Genomic DNA, 19,799 nt, shown 5'->3' on the forward strand with positions numbered 1-19,799 from the left:
TGATTGTTACTATTTTACAACTTTTATTATTTTTATTTTCCAACGTTCCTCAGATGAGCCATCTGCCTCAGGGGTTATCGACCGTGCTTGTGGGGGCGCTTTTGTGTCAGCATCCTGGTGGCTATGGTCTGATGACCTCCTGGTGCAGATGGCTCCTGTGATAGTGTTTACTCACATGTCTCCTCTGCACTCAGCCATGCAATCATTGGTCCATATAGTTGCATATGTGTGTAGGTTGTGTGTGTGTGTGTGTTTGGTATCTGTGTCCGTGCGTACGTATGTGATAATTGGGGATATGGGTATTGTTTTTAACTTTGTAAAGCCCTTTGCGTTGCATTTCTTTTATGTATGAAAAGAGCTCTATAAATAAAGCTTGATGATGATGATGATGATGATGATGATGATGATGATGATGATGATGATAATCCAGCCTTTGGGAGCTTGGTCTGGCTGCAGGGACAGCAACATCTGCCTCAACTGGAGAGTTCTTTGGGAAAAAAAACGACACCCAATCTCAGAATCTTCTTGCTGTGTGGGGCAACAATACTGACCACTTGACCACCATGCATCCCAAGTGAGCAATATTGTAATGTTAAGTATAGCAGAGGTGTAAAGTAACACATTTACTCACATGACTAGCAATGAGTAGGTTTTTGAAAGTCGTTTTTGTAAGTCTATACTGTAATTTTTACCCTGGGTTCTTATTTTATCCGTTATTTTTGCCAATATTTTAACAGTATCCTTTCCACTTCTGAACTTGCCGTCAATTGTGTCTTAGAGTTTTCAAAGTTGAATTGAATAACAATAGTTTTTCCTGTAGTGTTAGTGACGTCATCGTTGTATCTAACCAGGGCCTGCTAGTTACATGCAATCGCATGAAACGATGCGTGCGCGCGAAAAATAGTTTTTGTTTGTGAATGCGCGCGCACCTTCTCCGGTCCCTTCCGGCTTTCGCTTAGTAGAGCGACGGTGGCGCGCACGTACGGAGGTCCCCCTCACTCGCTGATGGAGTTGTGGAGCTGCTCACATGGCGCCAGGCACCTCCCGGACAGTCTCCCCCGGGCCAGATGTCATCTCTGCTGGGGTTTAGCTACACGAACCAGGGGGTATCGTTTAAGGAAGACGGTCGCTTCCAGCTGGTGTGGAAGTCTTCGTGGAGTTGCTTGGCTAGCTCAGACGGCGAACGAAGTTGTGAGCAGCCCCTAAAAACTTGAATACATTTATTTTTAATCATTCTTGAGTCGTTTAGAAGAAGACATTTTGCAGAGTTTTTAAGGTAAGATACTACACTTTAATAACCGTAATACAACTTAATAACGCAATGCTTTCCACTCTGCTACTTAAGTAGTAATACATGAAATAAGTATGATGTATAAGCTTAATTTGACTATATTCTGGTTTAATTTTGTACACAAGCAATGCACTATCATTTCTAAACTTTTCCTCTTCCATTTTTGTCTGTCTAACCACTTTTTAAAAACTGCAAATATTGACACCAATTAATATTGGATTTGTAGCTTGTCTTTGCTCACATGTAAGTAAATATTTAGACATGCAACACACACACGACCCTCGATTAACTATTTATAAAAAACACCCGACAAGACGACCTAATGCCAAAATTGCATTGTTTTGTTTGCCTATCCTTGCCCAATGTGGCATTCTGGGATTATTTAAAAGTATGTGCTTTTTAGTAGTTTTTTAAGACTCAAGCAAATAATCAAAACAACCCAGAAATGTGTAAATTCCCAAAATGGTTGCAGCCAGAATGGCCTGTAAACACACCACATTCCATCTCCCCGCTTACTCCTTATCACTCCTTAATCTCAAATGAATAACTCCATGATTCAGATGATCCTGTCTGTGACAACTAACCTGAGCTATTTCCTTGCATTTGTGTCACTTCCTGCCCCCAAAGAACCAGGAAAGCCGGGTGTTTGTTCCTCTCTGCTCGGAGTGGAAGAACATCCCCGGGCAGTTTAGGGCCACACAAGACGAGAATACCAGCAGGATATAAATGAGCCAAGACGGCTTTGAGAGGCTTCTTCACATTCTTGCTGCTGATAGCCCCGAGTCATTAGTTAATGTGGAAAAATTGTGTTTCTTACTCTGTTTGGATGAGCTGCCCTGCAAAGACACACACATTCCCCTTGGACCAGCGTAGACGGATATATTCCAGTTTAAATGTTAAACAAAATATCCTCGACACATTTAACTCCATAACATTAATAGTTAGCAGGATTATAAAATAAAGAATTGTTTAGAAATGACTGGCGATTTATTACATCTCCAAGCCACGTGGAGTGCAGTACTTTGCCGCAACCAGCAGAGGTGCTGTTGATTTTCGCTCAACCAGCTGCTGAGTTAAGCAATACTTGCACTAGATGACGTCATCGTCTAACTTTGCATTGAACTCCGCTTTTTGGTTTGTGTAGTTCCTGTTTTTAAACATTATTTAACAATAGAACACAAAGTTATTGATTTACAGGTCTTGGTTTCATTAATTGCAGTTTTAAAAAATCCTGTGTCCTGGGCTCCATGTAATGTAGATAATGTACATGTCATTGTACGTCTAATACATTTCCATATTGCAGCATCCAGGAATGTTGCCGCTGGAGTACACAGCACGCCTTGTAGGCACTTTGTAAATAACAGTTAAAGTTACGAATTTGTTGTTAGCAATTAGTCATTGATACTGAAATTAAAAGGTAGTCCATTGTTGTTGTGTGTTACCTTACTGTGTTGTGGTGTTTCTTTTTTGGACTGTTAGTAAGATTACTATTCTGTTCGACGACAGTCTGTGGAAAATAAAATGTAATGTGCCTCTGACTATGCAGAGTAAGAGTGCCATCTACTGTCTAAAGTTGTAACTATAAGCCACTCAGATGGTCCTATTACAATGTGTTTTTGGATGAGGGTGAATAAACACCTTCACACCAAAAAAAAAAACATTTTTCTGTAGCAGTACAAATGTATCCTTGGCGGGCCGCAACTATTAAGAAGTGGGAAACATCAAATATAATTTTAATAAGCCTTAAAAATGCGATTTTTCCATAAATTACTCTGTATACATGTATCCTAAATACTGACATAACTACTGCAGATAACTTACTGTATTCTCATTTAACTCAAAATAAATATTACATTTAAGCTATATTATTTAGTTTCCTTTTATAAGCATTTTTCTAACAATAGTTTGGTTTTAAAATATGTCAGTCATTCAGTTTAGCACGCAATAAAATAAAAATATATAAAATACTAAGAATGCACAATCTTTTTTTTTTACTTAAATGTAGATTAAGTAGTTTGTGCACACCTTTATTTGTGGCTCGGCTGGCACTGTGGCAGCTACTATAACTACATTGTAGTAATGCTGGTCATTCAGGTGGTTAATAAGATTTAATGTGTTGAAGCAGGATGTTTTTCCCTCCTCGTGGAATGTTTGCAGAACAATTGGGTGCAAATAGAACATAAAATGTCTTCCTCTGAGACAGTGAAGAAGTCCCACGTGGTCGACGCCATGTTTGATTACAATGAGGGGAATACAATCGGGGGAAGTTTATGACGGGCAATCAGCAGAAGAGGAGTGCTTCATTTGCTCACCCTAACCCACATACAGCACAGTACAGGTACCCGGTAAACTTTTCGTCTTTTTTTTATGTTTATCAGAGCTATTTTTTATGTTATCAGATTTTTTAGTATGATGAAATTCTTTATCGGCACAATAATAATCCGCTGGATATTTATCATGCGACCCCTTAAAAAAAAATACTGAGAAAAACATATAACACTAACAAATTAAAAAGCTAAATAATATGCAAGAAAGGGTTAAGAAGTACAATGAAACGAAAATTAGCTTTGTCCCAAAATGTATAGGTTGAATAATTATTATTTACGTTATAATATCATAACACAGACGCAAAATGCTACCTTTGCCTTCCTTTCACAGCTCTTCTTAAACTGAAGCATGGTATTAAATAGTTTTACGGCTACTGATTTGCTGTGAGTTTATGAGTAAAAGCTTGTTCCATCAGTCCAATTATGGCCCAGAGGCTTTTACGGGTGGAACATTATTGCTATCTATTTATACGAATGTTTGGGAGGCAGCTTTTTTTCCTATCCACACCAGCTTACTACAAATCTCATCTTCTCCAAAACATTGTGAAACCTATTTCCTCGCAAGCCCTCTCAAGGTCATCCCTCATCCTTGTCTCTCTTGTTATTTTCCCTTCTCAGAACAATGCTGCTTATCTTTTCTTTTTGAGGCTAACTCTCAGGACATTGTGAATAATAATCTCCTCTCGTGATGTGCTTAGTGGCGGATGGATGTCAGAGTATGGAAAGTGTCAGTGTTTGAAATGTTATTCATTTTTTTGACTCTTTGTTTCAGTTAATTTGATGTGATTTTTCTTTCTTTTTGTGTCCAGCAGGGATTTTAAAAACTGGCCTGTGCTGACTCTACAAGGTATTCTTTGGAACTACTTACATTTAAAGCGTAGCCAGTCAGATGTGCCTTCAGGTCCCCTGTTTCTGCTGGGGGGATGGCAGCGTCTGCCTTAAACCTGAACAGTTTTGAAATGATGAACAGGTAAGTGTATCTTGATCTAAAAATAGCGAATTTTGCTTAATTTTAGAGTTCAATAGCCTCCTCTCCTTCCCAATGACAGCGGTAATCAGTTTCACAACCAGCAAGGTTCCACTGGTACCAGCTCCCGAGATAGCTCCAAGCTCCCGGTTGGCAGGCCGGTGCTGCAGGTTCCTGATCGGGGGACCTACTGTCAGCTTTTGGGTGGAGGTCACTACAGCTCAACCAGCCCTAAAGTACATATGAGTGACACTCTCACCACTGCCCCTCGTACTCGCTCCCCTTCGCCGCCGTGCCCGGGCCTCCTCGGGGTCAATGTGGGCCAGCGCGTCCGACGGCTGAGCTCGCCCAGCTGCGAGGAGAGAGCTGAGCAGGAAGAGTTGGGAGCATTGGGAGGATGTGGAGTAAAGCAAGAGGAGAAGAGACGCCAAGATCAACTGTTGCAGATTCACAGAGAGCTGCAGAACGTGGAGGTGGGACGCACGTTTCCACTTTGTTCATCAAATGTCTTTTTACACAAACACTACAATAATGTTTGTAATGTAATCAGCAATTTCTTATGTGGCAATAAGTAATAGTTACATGTACTGTATTTGGTCATCACCAGTTTTGACAATAAATGCATTGAACTGCCTCACATAACAAACTTTACTATTTGATGCTTTACTTGCTCAAACTTTGTTGTTATTTCTACAACAGAGCTGCATTCCAATTCTTCTCCTGTCCTTCTGTGTTGCAGGTCAAAGGAAAAGTGGGCATTTTCGAAGCCCACATTTCTGGGATGCGTGCCCACGTGCTTAACAGCGAGCTCCAACGCAGCCCTCGCTCGGCGAGACGAGGGACGACGGGCCAAGTCCCACCCCACCCCAGCCATTGTAACGCAGACCACCAATGTTCAATGACCCGCGCCCAACACAGTCAAGTTCCTCCTGTTTTACAAAACGGGAGAGAAGGGGAGGATGAAGAAGGAGAGAGAAGAAGAGAAGAAAGTAGTGTCATTAAAATAAACTACTGCGAGGCAAATACATTGTGTGGTCGGAATGGTGGCCTTTCAGAAACAATACAAACTTTAGATAGACCACTTTTTGTGCACAGTCCCCCGGAGACTTCGGAGCAGCTGGAAGCTAAAGATGGAGATATAAAAGAGGACAGTGGGGAAAAGGAAAATAAACAAACAGCAGGAGATGACGGATATTCAAGGACGAGAGAAGTGAGAGCAAGACACCAGTCGGGTCCTAAGGTGTTGCTCCAGATAGAGGCCGACATGCTGGAAGCTAACCCCGAAACCTCTGCTTCATCTGACCCTCAAAGAAGCAAGAGTCCCCCTCTTCTGCTGCATCATCCCTCTCCCTCCATCCCCGCCGTCATTGTCACAGACCACGGTCTAGAAGGCCTTCTTCTAACAGCGGATCATGGGGGCACCCCTACCCCTATCCCTGGCCCCGCGTCCATATGGAACACCTCAGCACGCTCCCTCAGGAAGCTGTCTTCCTCATCAGCCTCTTCCGCCGGGTTCTCCTCGTCTTGGGAAGAGTCAGAGGAGGATATTTCCAGTGACACGGAGAAAGGGGAACAACTTCTCAACCCTGCGCAACTCAGCTGTCAACAGAAAGCAGTAAGTACTTGTTGGGTGGAAGATTCCCTGCTTGCTTTTCTACTAATTCATCAATTTCAATGTGTTGACTTGTGCTTTACATGGTTTCAAATACATTTTGTAGCTCAAGATATCTATTAGAAATTAGGAACTAGCTAGCCCCAGGACCACAAAAATATTATCTAACATTAAAATAATGGATTTGCTCTTGTTAGTAATCTACTGCAAAAATGCTAGTCAAAGATCATCTATACCAGTGGTCCCCAACCACCGGGCCGCGGCCCGGTACCGGTCCGTGGATCGATTGGTACCGGGCCGCACAAGAAATAAAAAAATAATAATATATATATATATATATTTTTTAAAATTATTAACTCAACATAAAAAACACAAGATACACTTACAATTAGTGCACCAACCCAAAAAACCTCCCTCCCCCATTTACACTCATTCACACTCATTTGCACAAAAGGGTTGTTTCTTTCTGTTATTAATATTTCTGGTTCCTACATTATATATCAATATAGATCAATACAGTCTGCAGGGATACAGTCCGTAAGCACGCATGATTTGTCCCCCCCCCTGTCCGTGGGACAAATTTTCAAGCGTTGACGGGTCCGCAGTTACAAAAAGGTTGGGGACCACTGATCTATACTATGATCTTTGACTAGCATTATTATAAATTATATTATAATATATATTATAAATGCTTTGCCGTTATAAATAATCTGATGCAAAAATGTTCGTAAAAGATTTCATATATAATAGGAGTTGTCTGCTGTTTTTAAGACTAATGCAAAAACGCTAGTCAGACTACTAGTCAGAGATCTACATGACAGTAGCGCATTTGTTTTTAAGAATCTATTGCAAAAATTATAGTCAAAGATATGTTTTGATGTTTTTATGAAAGTTTTATGGTATTTTTATTTTTATTTTATTTATTTTGTCATAAAAAAATAAATCATGTGTGCTTACGGACTGTATCCCTGCAGACTGTATTGATCTATATTGTTTAATAATGTAGGAACCAGAAATATTATTAACAGAAAGAAACAAATGTGCGAATGAGTGTGAATGAGTATAAATAGGGGAGGGAGCTTTTTTGGGTTGGTGCACTAATTGTAAGTGTATCTTGTGTTTTTTATGTTGATTTAATAAAAAAATAAAATTAAAAAAATTATTGTCCGGCCCGGTACCAATCGATCCACGGACCGGTACCGGGCCGCGGCCCGGTGGTTGGGGACCACTGCTCTAAAACACAAGTCAAAGATCCTCTGTGTCAGAAGCATTGTGCTGTTTTTGGAAATCTAATGCAAAAACACTAGTCTGAGATTATCTGCATAACAGGAGTTCTTTGGTGTTTCTAGGAATCTACTGCAAAGAGGCTAGTCAAAGGTCACTAATGCTTCCAGAAAACAGACTTGTTAAATACATGTCCAGACATGGATGAGAAAAATAAATACATAAGCGGGTGAAAATGTCTGAAATGCACAGCAGCACCATAGCGTGACAGCAGGCGTTCAATTAACGCGTACCTAAAGCCATGTCCCGACTCTCCCAGGTGTCTTGGATTGCAATTTGTTTAATTTGGCTGATGGATTTGAATGGAGGGTTAGTGCAGCTCTTTGCATATTTCCACTCATGTTGTTCTCCCCCTAAGAAGTAGTGTCCTGTACGCTGTTTTCACACAAATAAAAGTTTATACATGCTTTTCTTATTCAAATCTGGATTCCCCATACCACTATCATCACCCCCACAACTGTTGTCTCGTGTCAGCACCAAGATTCCAGTCATTGCGCGTGCTTGCCTGTTTGCTCATCACCTTTTGTGTGATGAAAGCTGGCTTGGCTGCGTGGACATGCAGCAACATATTAAGCATGCTTGGTCGTGCAGGTGGTATGTGGCTGAGAAGCGAGAATGGCGATGAAGTCAAAAACAGCGACACAAAGCAAGCTTTGAGGTTTTTCTGTTTATTTGTAGGGAAGTAGTGGACAATAAACACAGTTACATTAAATACTTGTTGAAGCTGTCACCACAGACTTGCAGGGAGAATGTCCATTCCACTCTTCCTACTTTCATGACACGCTCACATCAAAGCCGTCTAGCACACTTTGCAACGGTCATTTTGCTTCCTGTACGCTTTACGTCAACGTGTATTCCATCAGCATTCAGGCTGGACTAGTCCAGGCTGGAATCCTGCACAAAGAGCCTTATTTAGACACAGTCTGGCTGATCTTTTGACTCCTGGGCATCGCTCCAAGATGGAAAGGCACATGTGTGCTACCAGTGTTTTCTTGTGTTGGAGGAAGACACGCTCGACTCGTTCATTTTAATCATCATCAGAGCTGTCTTTCTTTAGTAGTACAGTAGTGTCTCGGGATACGAGTGCCTCAGCTTATCTGGATAATAGCTGACACTCTACAAATTGTTATCTTTCGAGTTATTGTTATTGTTTTATTGTTATAGTTGGCGTTGTGAATGTCACAGTGAACCCCGTAAGATCCGACCAAAACATCTGGTCTTACCTTATAGCTAGAGATGGCCATAACTTTGTTTTTCCAAGCATGGGAAGGAAGAAAATTACTGTGGAGGACAGTGCTAAGAAGAAGTTGATGCTATTCATTGAATTAAAAAATAAAAAATAAAAAGCATGATAGAGCATGTACCTAGCTAATTTAGTGACACAATTGGAGCCTAGCACCGCTTGTCTGCACCATATTCAAGCAGAATGAGTCGATAACTTTAAAATAATATTTAAACTGAGGGCATTTATCCATAAAAATATTGAGAAGCTACTGATGGTGTGTTTGACAGAGAAGCAGTTGGAATAAGATACTGTAGAAGTCCAACCTCCAAGATCAATGCTGCATGTGCATTATTATTACGCTACAGTAGTAGCTAAACTTACTAGTTTAATTGGTTCCACAACAGAACTCCTAACTCAAAACTTGTATCTCAAAGCAATTTAATAAGTGCTCGAACCTCCCAAAAATCACAAATGTATAATGTTTTTAAAAAGAAAAACACATTTTTACAAAATAAATATTCTATAAAAAACAATACAATAGAATGTAGTACAAACAACTCAAATTAATTTTATGAAATAATGTAATAATAATACATTTGTCTTGGGCAGCAGACTGTTGATGTCTTCTACGGGCTGCTTCTCTGCCGTGCAACAATAACTATGACTCTTGTTGGTTACTGTATGTTGCACACGGAGGTCAGAGTAGACAAGTTGTGTCTATGTACTAAAGGTAATGCTAAATCGTCCAATTTGTAAAGTCAGAGGACGTCACACGTCAAGAACAACATTGGGAGTTTCTCCATCTTTTTGGAAGTTTTGTGGCTGCTTGCCACGAAGGCTGGCACCGGCAGGTGTGATGTGGATTAAATAGTACTGCGGTTGGGCTGTCTCGCAGCATTGGCCAACCGGTAGGACATGTTTTTAATGGTTTGTTTCTCTGATTCGCTAGGTGTCATACGTGTCTTCTCCTTCGTACTAACTTTCTCAGTTCAAGATTGTGTTGATCTATGAATAGTCACTATTGCACCGTGAAGGCCCGTAACTCAATTTACGCTCACAAATTAGACTACATTTATTTACACTGCAGGTCAAAATGGACCAAATCTAGTTTTTACGAAATCAGATTTTTTCAGATGACTGTTTAGTTCACAAGTAAAATGTGATCTTTATCAGACTCCAGTATAAACGACCACAGGCCCAAATGTGTCCTCGATGTCACTTGCATGCCCAGTTTGATGAAGTGAAAACAAAAGAAGTTGACCGGATTCCCTAATTGAACAAGGAAGTCGCTACTACACGAGAAAACAAAAACATCGGATTTGGTGTCCAGTGTAAACAGAGCCCTAAAGCAAAACAAAAAGCAGAGAGACTGTTTTATATCTCAAAGTACTCGAAAGTTGGGGAACTCATAAGTTGAGATACCATTGTACTTCATTAAAGTACTGTAGTTGTTTAGAGTTCATTCTATTGTATTGTTTTTCATACAATATTTCTCATTTAGGAGTAAGTTTTTCTTTTTAAAAGGCATGTTACATGTTAAAATAGTGATTGTTATAGTTAAAGTTAAGTTAAAGTACCAATGATTGTCACACACACTAGGTGTGGTGAAAGTTGTCCTCTGCATTTGACCCATCCCCTTGTTCACCCCCTGGGAGGTGAGGGGAGCAGTGGGCAGCAGCGGTGCCGCGCCCGGGAATCATTTTGGTGATTTAACCCCCAATTGCAACCCTTGATGCTGAGTGCCAAGCAGGGAGGTAAGAGAAAAGCACTGGTTAAATTGATTTCAATTAATGTCAATGATGCTGAACAGTGATTGCAATTGAAGGTAATAGTCAAGAGAAAGTTCAGCTCAGGTAACAAATATTGTAATTTGATGCTGTTAGTATTAAAACAATTTACATTTTGTGAGTTACTTGATGTGCGATTTGATCCTCTAAATCAGGGGTCACCAACCCGTCAAACTATTGTGTTGAAGTCTGGGGAAATTGTTATAAATCCCATCTACAGCCTTTAGTCACTCTACAGAAAAAGGCCATTAGGATTGTGTCCAATGTTTACTACAGACATCATTCAAATCCACTATTCACGGAGTTAAAGCAACTTAAACTGCACGATGTGATCAACTTTAAAACTGCTCAAATTATGTTTAGGGCATCCCAAAACTCTCTACCATCCAATATACAGAGCCTATTCCAGTATACAGATGCTCACCATAGTTACAGTCTAAGAGGAAACAACAAATTATATTTTCCTAAATTTAGAACAACTTTAAAATCAATGTGCATTTCAGTGCGTGGAGTCATTCTGTGGAACAACTTAGGGGACGAGTTAAAAACCTGTTCTAACATGATTCAATTTAAAGACTGTTTAAAAAAGAAGTATGAGGAGGAAAGAGAGTGATGCCCTCAGCACAGAGCGATGGGAGAGAGGTGTATGGTCAGAGAGTGTTTGGGCCTGTGTGTATGTGTGTGCGTGTGAGTGTGTTTTTTGTCTCGTCTTGTCTTGTCTCATAGTAACAGTGGTACAATTGTATTGTTAGTGTACAGGAGCTTTTCTTGTTTTAGTTTTTGTAGTATTGTTCTTGTATTATATTGTTTATGTTAAATGTGGAATGAGTGAGAGGGGTTGGGATATTATAAGCATCTGCTTCATCCAACCCCTTTTCAAGCCTTGCATAAATGTCTGCCAAAATGAAAAAAAATGTGTGTTGTTGTATTGTGCAGGTTTGAAATAAATACTTCAATTCAATTCAATCTTTGGAGCTCTATTGGTCAATCCCAAAAATATTAGAAAAAAATGTATCTATTAATATGACATCGGTGCCACACCCACCCGGAGAGTGACCAACAGACCCACCAACAGGTATACATTTTAAACCCTGAACACACCTGCACACCTCATCTCTCTTCAGCCCCACCCAAAGCACGGCTGCACAAGCAAACGCGAGTCGCGTGACGTGCACAGCCAAAAAAATAATCTGCTCCAGCTAGGCCCGTAACCAAGATTTAACAATTACAGAGGTCAAGAATTGGTGGTCCAGGAGGAGCTTTAAAGGCTGAAATCATGGGTATCCCAACACCATATAAATCATATCACCTTGAGCAACACAATGAAAAATCCACTTTTTTAATTACAATGGTAAAGTTTAGCCTGTTAAACAATTTTAGCATCATTAAAACCTAAGTTTAAAAACTTGATATCATTTTATCTCAGACATGGATTTGAACCCAAGACTTTCTGCTTTAAATTTCAAGTCCGAGTTGCGCACGCCACAAGAGCCATCAGAAGTCTTAAGGAGAACTCTGTCCTCATATTCTTATCAGTGACAGAGGTTGATGTGTCCAGGAATACGTTTGGGGTAAAATTTTGTATGAAGAGCCTTGTCATTGAATAATTTACATTTGACATGCGCTGCTTACACCCACGGAGCGGCACCTGACTGACATGACAACGTTATTACCGACGGCGTTTGACATCAATTTCATTTTGGTGAAACCAATATTAGTGACGTCTGTATAGTATGTTACCATTATGTTGACAGCACATTTTGGATCAGATTATGTTTAAAGTAAAAGTGGACTTCATTGTGTTACGTTGTCTGGAGTTGTAACTGGCTGGGCACGACCAATGATCGTATACTGAGAGAGGATGATTTACAGTATTGTAATCTACATCGCACACAATGTCCTACACAAATTATATTTGCAGTCAGTCATATCATCTTCTTTTTGTCACTTACAAAATACAGAGGACATGACCTCGGTGTCCTCAATAGTAGTTACGGCCTCGGCTGCAGCAACACATTAATGCTTACTGTTGCAATGCTTCAAACATCCATTATCCAACGTTTAACAACTCTCCACTCAACCACGACCAACATCACTCGACAGGAAGCTAACAAGCTAACTGGAGTCTGCGAACATTGCTCCAAACTGACATGTGCAAAAGCATTGATATAAGATAAAACAAGGTGGCAGCTAATGAAGGACAGTTTATCACTGTTTATCCCCTCTTTATCAAACACGAAAAAAAAGTTTTTAAAAGTTTTAAATCACTGTTATGTTGGAATTCTTATTAATATTGATATTGTTGTTGACATTATTAATTTTTGTATGACTCCTTTGGATTTTTTGTCTCATGTTTGTGTGTCTTCTCGATGATTGCTATTCGGAATGTTGCTGGGCTTAGATTGGTTTGGATTTGGAATTGTATTATTATGTGTTATTATTGTATAATTATGTGTTTAACAGTGGCCAAACAGCTGGCTTTTACAGCAGAGGTGCCCAAAGTGTGGCACAGGGGTCATATGCGGCCCGTGACTCGTGGTTTATAGGCCCTAGGCACATTGCAGATACAAAATGAACCAAAGATACAATGAGATTAAGTCAAAATATTGACATCAGCCAATATCATTTCTTAAAATATTTATACATTTTGTATGTATACAGTATATAGTGTGTGTGAGTGTATATGTTTATATGTAAATATATATGTATATATATGCATATATATATATATATATATATATATATATATATATATATATATATATATATATATATATATATATATATATATATATATATATAAATATATATATATATATATTTTAATAGTTTTAATTTTCCTGAGGGAACTCTCCTGAAGGAGTCAATAAAGTGCTATCTATATATATATATACAGTATATATATATATATATATATATACATACATTTGCGTATACTTATATATGTGTGTATATATAGTGTATATGTATACGTGTATACATATGTGTATATGTATTGCGTTATCTTATATCAATCAAAATTAATCACACTATTTGTAATGACCGCACGTGAACCTGGAAGTCGGTGCCTATTGTTACACGGTGCAAAGATGAGTGAGGAGAGGCGGCCACTTTCACTTCAAAACACTCTATAAAACTGAGGTAATTCGTTGGCATTGCAGCGACAAACTTTCCTATCATTGGCGCGCAAGTTTAAAATTGCATCTTAAAGCAAAGCTCATACAGAGTTTCCGCAGGGCATTAAAAGTATTAAGTATTTTTTGCGAAATGTAAGGCCTTAAATGGTCCTAAAAGCATTGAATTTGATTTCCAGAGGCATTAACAATGTTTATATAATTGTAGGACTGCGCTGATAGTTAGTAAGTCCTCGAAAATGTTGGTGGCCACTGCTCTAAATGTGTTGTGACGATGTATTGCATTCTTATGGCAACATATTGCCTTTTCAGAGTAGCATACACCATTTGCACAATTTTGCTGAAATTTGCACATGCGCAAGTATGGTGGTGTTGCTGGGAAATTATACACTTAAAATGTGCTTACTTTATTTCCGTCATTACTAATTTGTCATAAATTGGCTATTGCTGCTCAGGTGTTCATCTCATCACTCACTTTCTCATTGACACCCAGCTTGTTTGTGAAGATGCATTTTTTAATGTATGTTGTTCGGAATGATGAGTACTACACTCTTAGTTTGCCCTGTGAAACACACACGCACTCTGGCACACCCTCTTGCAGACACTACAACTGTCACAAAGTGGGACACACGCACACACACACACACACACACACAAAAGAAACAAAACAAACTGTACTGTGCACCGCAGTGGAAAATCTTCACTACCACAGCGGACTGTTGCTTGGCAACCCTGTGACGTCAAACCGAGTTTCCCTCTTGCACAGCTGTAAATGTGCCTGTGTGTGTGCGCGCAATTGTGGGTGTCTAACTCTTAACTGCCTGTGCAGAAAAGAGGGGGGAAACACCAGTTAATCGTCATTAGCACTTGACAGCCGACAATTGATGACTATGCACAAAACAGCAATGAAACGCCCTTACTGACAGAAAAAAATGGGCACACCTTTTGTTCTTGAAGGTGGACCACACACACACACACACACACACACACACACACACACACACACACACACACACACACACACACACACACCCACACACAGGCTGCATTCTAATTTTAAACCTGAGTGCAATAGTGTGTGTTCCTCCGCAGTGTAAACTTTGCAGACAGTTTGTGTCTCGTAAGAGGACCTTATAGTGAGCGATACTGGAGTTGTTGTTTCCGCCTTCATAAATGAGTGCATCGGTGTCTCCCCCACGTCTTCGCACACTTATGTTTCACAACACACTGAGTATAACCTCTTTTTCTGAGCATCACAAATGGATACCATCTTTTTGTGTTACATGCTGAATTAGCCATTAAGCAATGGATGAAGCTGATTTCAATGTAGATTTTCAGGTCAATAATAGCTTTTGACACTTTTAACAGTGATCCTTGTATGTCCTTGTGTTGTTTACAGAGGATCTGTCTTTTTTGTTGTTGTTTGTATGTGGTCAGCAGTGTATGTGGAAAATGCTGTAGCTAAGGAAAGTGGCATTCCCCCCCCACTTCTCCCCCGCCTCCCTCCGCTTCCTGTCTGTAAGAAGTTTCTTTGCTTACCATTCTCTCTCTCTCTCTCTCTCTCTCTCTCTCTCTCTCTCTCTCTCTCTCTCTCTCTCTCTCTCTCTCTCTCTCTCTCTCTCTCTCTCTCTCTCTCTCTCTCACTGTCTCTCTCTCTCTGTCTCTCTCTCTCTCTCTCTCTCTCTCTCTCTCTCTCTGTCTCTCTCTGTCTCTCTCTCTCTCTCACTCTCTCTCTCTGTGTGTGTGTCTCTCTATTTCTCAATGGAAACTTTGGTGGCTTTGCTGGTTTTCCTGCCCTCTGCATGTCATCTTCGTCTGGTCATGCAGATAGAATAGTACTATTAGTACTTGCCCTCCTTACCTCCCCAAACCCCAAATATTGTGGACCTGTGTGAAAACACTTTAAAAAATCCTCTTTCTGCTCCCTGTGCAAGGTCTGTTCATGCTTGGGAGATTTTGATGTGGAGGAAGCCCATTAAACACACTTAACTTCTTGTATGTCTTCCCAGAGAAGTAAAACCTGTTATAGTTGCAAAGAAACGCCATAGTTTGTTCCTGCTTACACTTTTTGTAAACGTGATGATCATGTGTCCCAATACTTTTTGACAGATGGTTGGAAATTGTCATCATTATTGAATTATTATGGCAGTGATTAACATGTTATTTACCGTCTGATATCATGCACTCACTACATTACAATCTGTAAAGCCAATGCAATACAAATATCTAAAAAATAAATCTTTAATATCTTAAGTTTTTAAATGTTATTGTAAAATTATCCATCTTGCCACAATTTATTTTCCTAATATTAATTGTGTGTCTCCTCTCTGAGCTGCCACCTTACCATGGTAGAGGAGTTTGCGTGTCCCAATGATCCTAGGACCTACAGTATGTTGTCCGGGCTCTTTATGCCCCCTGGTAGGGTCTCCCAAGACAAACTGATCCTAGGTGACGGATCAGACAAAGAGCAGCTCGAAGACCTCCATGAAGAATAAAAACAAAGGACCCAGATTTCCCTCGCCCGGACGCGGGTCACCGGGGCCCCTCTGTGGAGTCAGGCCCAGAGGTGGGGCACGATGGCGAGCGCCTGGTGGCCGGGCCTTCCCCCATAGGGCCCGGCCGGGCACAGCCCGAAGAGGCAACGTGGCTCACCACCCATAGCAGGGGCCATAGAGGTCGGGGGAAATGTGAGCTGGGCGGAAGCTGAAGGCAGGGCACTTGGCGGTCCGATCCTCGGCTACAGAAGCTATCTCTTGGGACGTGGAACATCACCTCGCTGGGGGGTAAGGAGCCTGAGCTAGTGCGCGAGGCGGAGAAGTTCCGGCTAGATATAGTCGGACTCACTTCGACGCACAGCAAGGGCTCTGAAACCAGTTCTCTCGAGAGGGGCAGGACGCTCTTCCACTCTGGCGTTGCCAGCAGTGACAGGCGACGGACTGGGGTGGCAATTCTTGTTGCCCCCCGGCTCAGAGCCTGCACGTTGGAGTTCAACCCAGTGGACGAGAGGGTAGCTTCACTCCGCCTTCGGATGGGGAGACGGGTCCTGACTGTGGTTTGCGCTTAGGAGGCAAACGGCAGCTCAGAGTACCCACCCTTTTTGGATTCACCCGTGGGAGTACTTAAGAGTGCTCCCCCGGGTGATTCCCTCGTTCTACTGGGAGACTTCAACGCTCATGCTGGCAACGACAGTGAAACCTGGAGAGGCGTGATTGGGAAGAATGGCCGTCCGGATCTGAACCCGAGTGGTGTTTTGTTATTGGACTTTTGTGCCCGTCACAGATTGTCCATAACGAACACCATGTTCAAACTTAAGGGTGTCCATATGTGCACTTGGCACCAGAACACCCTAGGCCGCAGTTCCATGATTGACTCTGTAGTTGTGTCATCAGATTTGCGGCTTCATGTTTTGGACACTCGGGTGAAGAGAGGGGCGGAGCTTTTTACCGATCACCACCTGGTGGTGAGTTGGCTGCGATGGTTGGGGAGGATGCCGGACAGACCTGGCAGGCCCAAACGCATTGTGAAGGTTTGCTGGGAACATCTGGCAGAGTCTCAGTGAAAGTCAGAGTGAAACATGTTCCGCACCTCTATTGTCGAGGCGGCTGATTGGAGCTGTGGCCGCAAGGTAGTTGGTGCCTGTCGTGGCGGTAATCCTAGAACCCGTTGGTGAACACCGGCGGTGAGGGATGCCGTCAAGCTGAAGAAGGAGTCCTATCGGGTTCTTTTGGCACATAGGACTCCTGAGGCAGCGGACAGGTACCGACAGGCCAAGCGGTGTGCGGCTTCAGCGGTCGCGGAGGCCAAAACTCGGACATAGGAGGAGTTGGGGAAGCCATGGAAAACGACTTCCGGACGGCTTCGGAGCGATTCTGGACCACCATCCGCCGCCTCAGGAAGCAGAAGCAGTGCACTATCAACACCGTGTATGGTGAGGATGGTGTTCTGCTGACCTCGACTGCGGATGTTGTGGATCGGTGGAAGGAATATTTCGAAGACCTCCTCAATCCCACCAACACGTCTTCCTATGAGGAAGCAGTGCCTGGGGAATCTGTGGTGGGCTCTCCTATTTCTGGGGCTGAGGTTGCTGAGGTAGTTAAAAAGCTCCTCGGTGGCAAGGCCCCAGGGGTAGATGAGATCCGCCCGGCGTTCCTTAAGGCTCTGGATGCTGTGGGGCTGTCTTGGTTGACAAGACTCTGCAGCATCGCGTGGACATCGGGGGCGGTACCTCTGGATTGGCAGACCTGGGTGGTGGTTCCTCTCTTTAAGAAGGGGAACCGGAGGGTGTGTTCTAACTATCGTGGGATCACACTCCTCAGCCTTCCCGGTAAGGTCTATTCAGGTGTACTGGAGAGGATGCTACGCCGGATAGTCGAACCTCGGATTCAGGAGGAACAGTGTGGTTTTCATCCTGGTCGTGGAACTGTGGACCAGCTCTATACTCTCAGCAGGGTCCTTGAGGGTGCATGGGAGTTTGCCCAACCAGTCTACATGTGCTTTGTGGACTTGGAGAAGGCATTCGACCGTGTCCCTCGGGAAGTCCTGTGGGGAGTGCTTAGAGAGTATGGGGTATCGGACTGTCTGATTGTGGCGGTCCGCTCCCTGTATGATCAGTGTCAGAGCTTGGTCCGCACTGCCGGCAGTAAGTCGGACACGTTTCCAGTGAGGGTTGAACTCCGCCAAGGCTGCCCTTTGTCACCGATTCTGTTCATAACTTTTATGGACATAATTTCTAGGCGCAGTCAAGGCGTTGAGGGGATCTGGTTTGGTGGCTGCATGATTAGGTCTCTGCTTTTTGCAGATGATGTGGTCCTGATGGCTTCATCTGGCCAGGATCTTCAGCTCTCATTGGATCGGTTCGCAGCTGAGTGTGAAGCGACTGGGATGAGAATCAGCACCTCCAAGTTAGAGTCCATGGTTCTCGCCCGGAAGAGGGTGGAGTGCCATCTCCGGGTTGTGGAGGAGACCCTGCCCCAAGTGGAGGAGTTCAAGTACCTCGGAGTCTTGTTCACGAGTGAGGGAAGAGGGGATCGTGAGATCGACAGGCGGATCGGTGCGGTGTCTTCAGTAATGCGGACGCTGTATCGATCCGTTGTGGTGAAGAAGGAGCTGAGCTGGAAGGCAAAGCTCTCAATTTACCAGTCGATCTACGTTTCCATCCTCACCTATGGTCATGAGCTTTGGGTTATGACCGAAAGGACAAGATCACGGGTACAAGCGGCCGAAATGAGTTTCCTCTGCCGGGTGGCGGGGCTCTCCCTTAGAGATAGGGTGAGAAGCTCTGACATCCGGGGGGAGCTCAAAGTAAAGCCGCTGCTCCTCCACATCGAGAGCAGCCAGAGGAGGTGGTTCGGGCATCTGGTCAGGATGCCACCCGAACGCCTCCATAGGGAGGTGTTTAGGGCACGTCCAACCGGTAGGAGGCCACGGGGAAGACCCAGGACACGTTGGGAAGACTATATCTCCGGGCTGGCCTGGGAACGCCTCGGCATCCCCCGGGAAGAGCTGGATGAAGTGGCTGGGGAGAGGGAAGTCTGGGCTTCCCTGCTTGGGCTGCTGCCCCCGCGACTCGACCTCAGATAAGCGGAAGAAGATGGATGGATGGAATAATTGTGTGTCCTCAGGCTGTGCATGATGATCAATTAGACTATAAAAATGGGACCCATTACCTCCCTGCTTGACATTCAGCATCAAGGGTTGGAATTGGGGGTTAAATCACCAAAAATGATTCCCGGGCATGACCACCGCTGCTGCTCACTGCTCCCCTCACCTCCTAGGAGGTGATCAAGGGCGATGGATCAAATGCAGAGAATAATTTTGCCACACCTCGTGTGTGTGTGACAATCATTGGTACTTTAACTTTAACTTTTTAATTGATCGTCTGGACTTGATTAATTGTGTCTTGAAACAATGGGGACAATTTGAGTGCTTAGCTGCAAACAGCAGAGGCGCTGTTGATTCAATGCCAACTAGTTTTCGGTCTGAAAAAGAAAAACATGATGTCAAATCAGGCCCATACATCCATCCACACCTGCATGAAAATAGGAAATGAGCACATTCATTGAAATATTTTTAACATGACAAATAATTGATAAAATATAATACATTATCCCCAAATTTGTTGAAGAGAAGTGCCTTCCCAAATGTATCCTGCTCCATACCTCAATGTTTTCCA

The 19,799-nt window shown here is 42.6% G+C and overlaps 1 protein-coding gene across 2 annotated transcripts in view; it reads left to right on the top strand.

The window, feature by feature from the left end:
- Positions 1–972: 972 nt before the first annotated feature.
- The window catches only part of LOC133648353 (inositol-trisphosphate 3-kinase B-like), a 31,418-nt gene continuing 12,591 nt past the window's right edge, over positions 973–19,799 (top strand). Inside the window, exons 1-4 of one of the 2 annotated variants that reach the window (XM_062044369.1) lie at positions 973–1,276; positions 4,428–4,588; positions 4,668–5,058; positions 5,325–6,200. In XM_062044369.1, coding sequence (XP_061900353.1) covers positions 4,542–4,588; positions 4,668–5,058; positions 5,325–6,200 — 1,314 coding nt within the window. In that variant the 5' untranslated portion in view covers positions 973–1,276; positions 4,428–4,541. The remainder of the gene's footprint in view (positions 1,277–4,427; positions 4,589–4,667; positions 5,059–5,324; positions 6,201–19,799) is intronic. The other variant, XM_062044370.1, reaches the window with a different exon arrangement.

This window comes from Entelurus aequoreus, linkage group LG04 (assembly GCF_033978785.1).
Source record: "Entelurus aequoreus isolate RoL-2023_Sb linkage group LG04, RoL_Eaeq_v1.1, whole genome shotgun sequence".
Lineage (NCBI taxonomy): Eukaryota > Metazoa > Chordata > Actinopteri > Syngnathiformes > Syngnathidae > Entelurus > Entelurus aequoreus.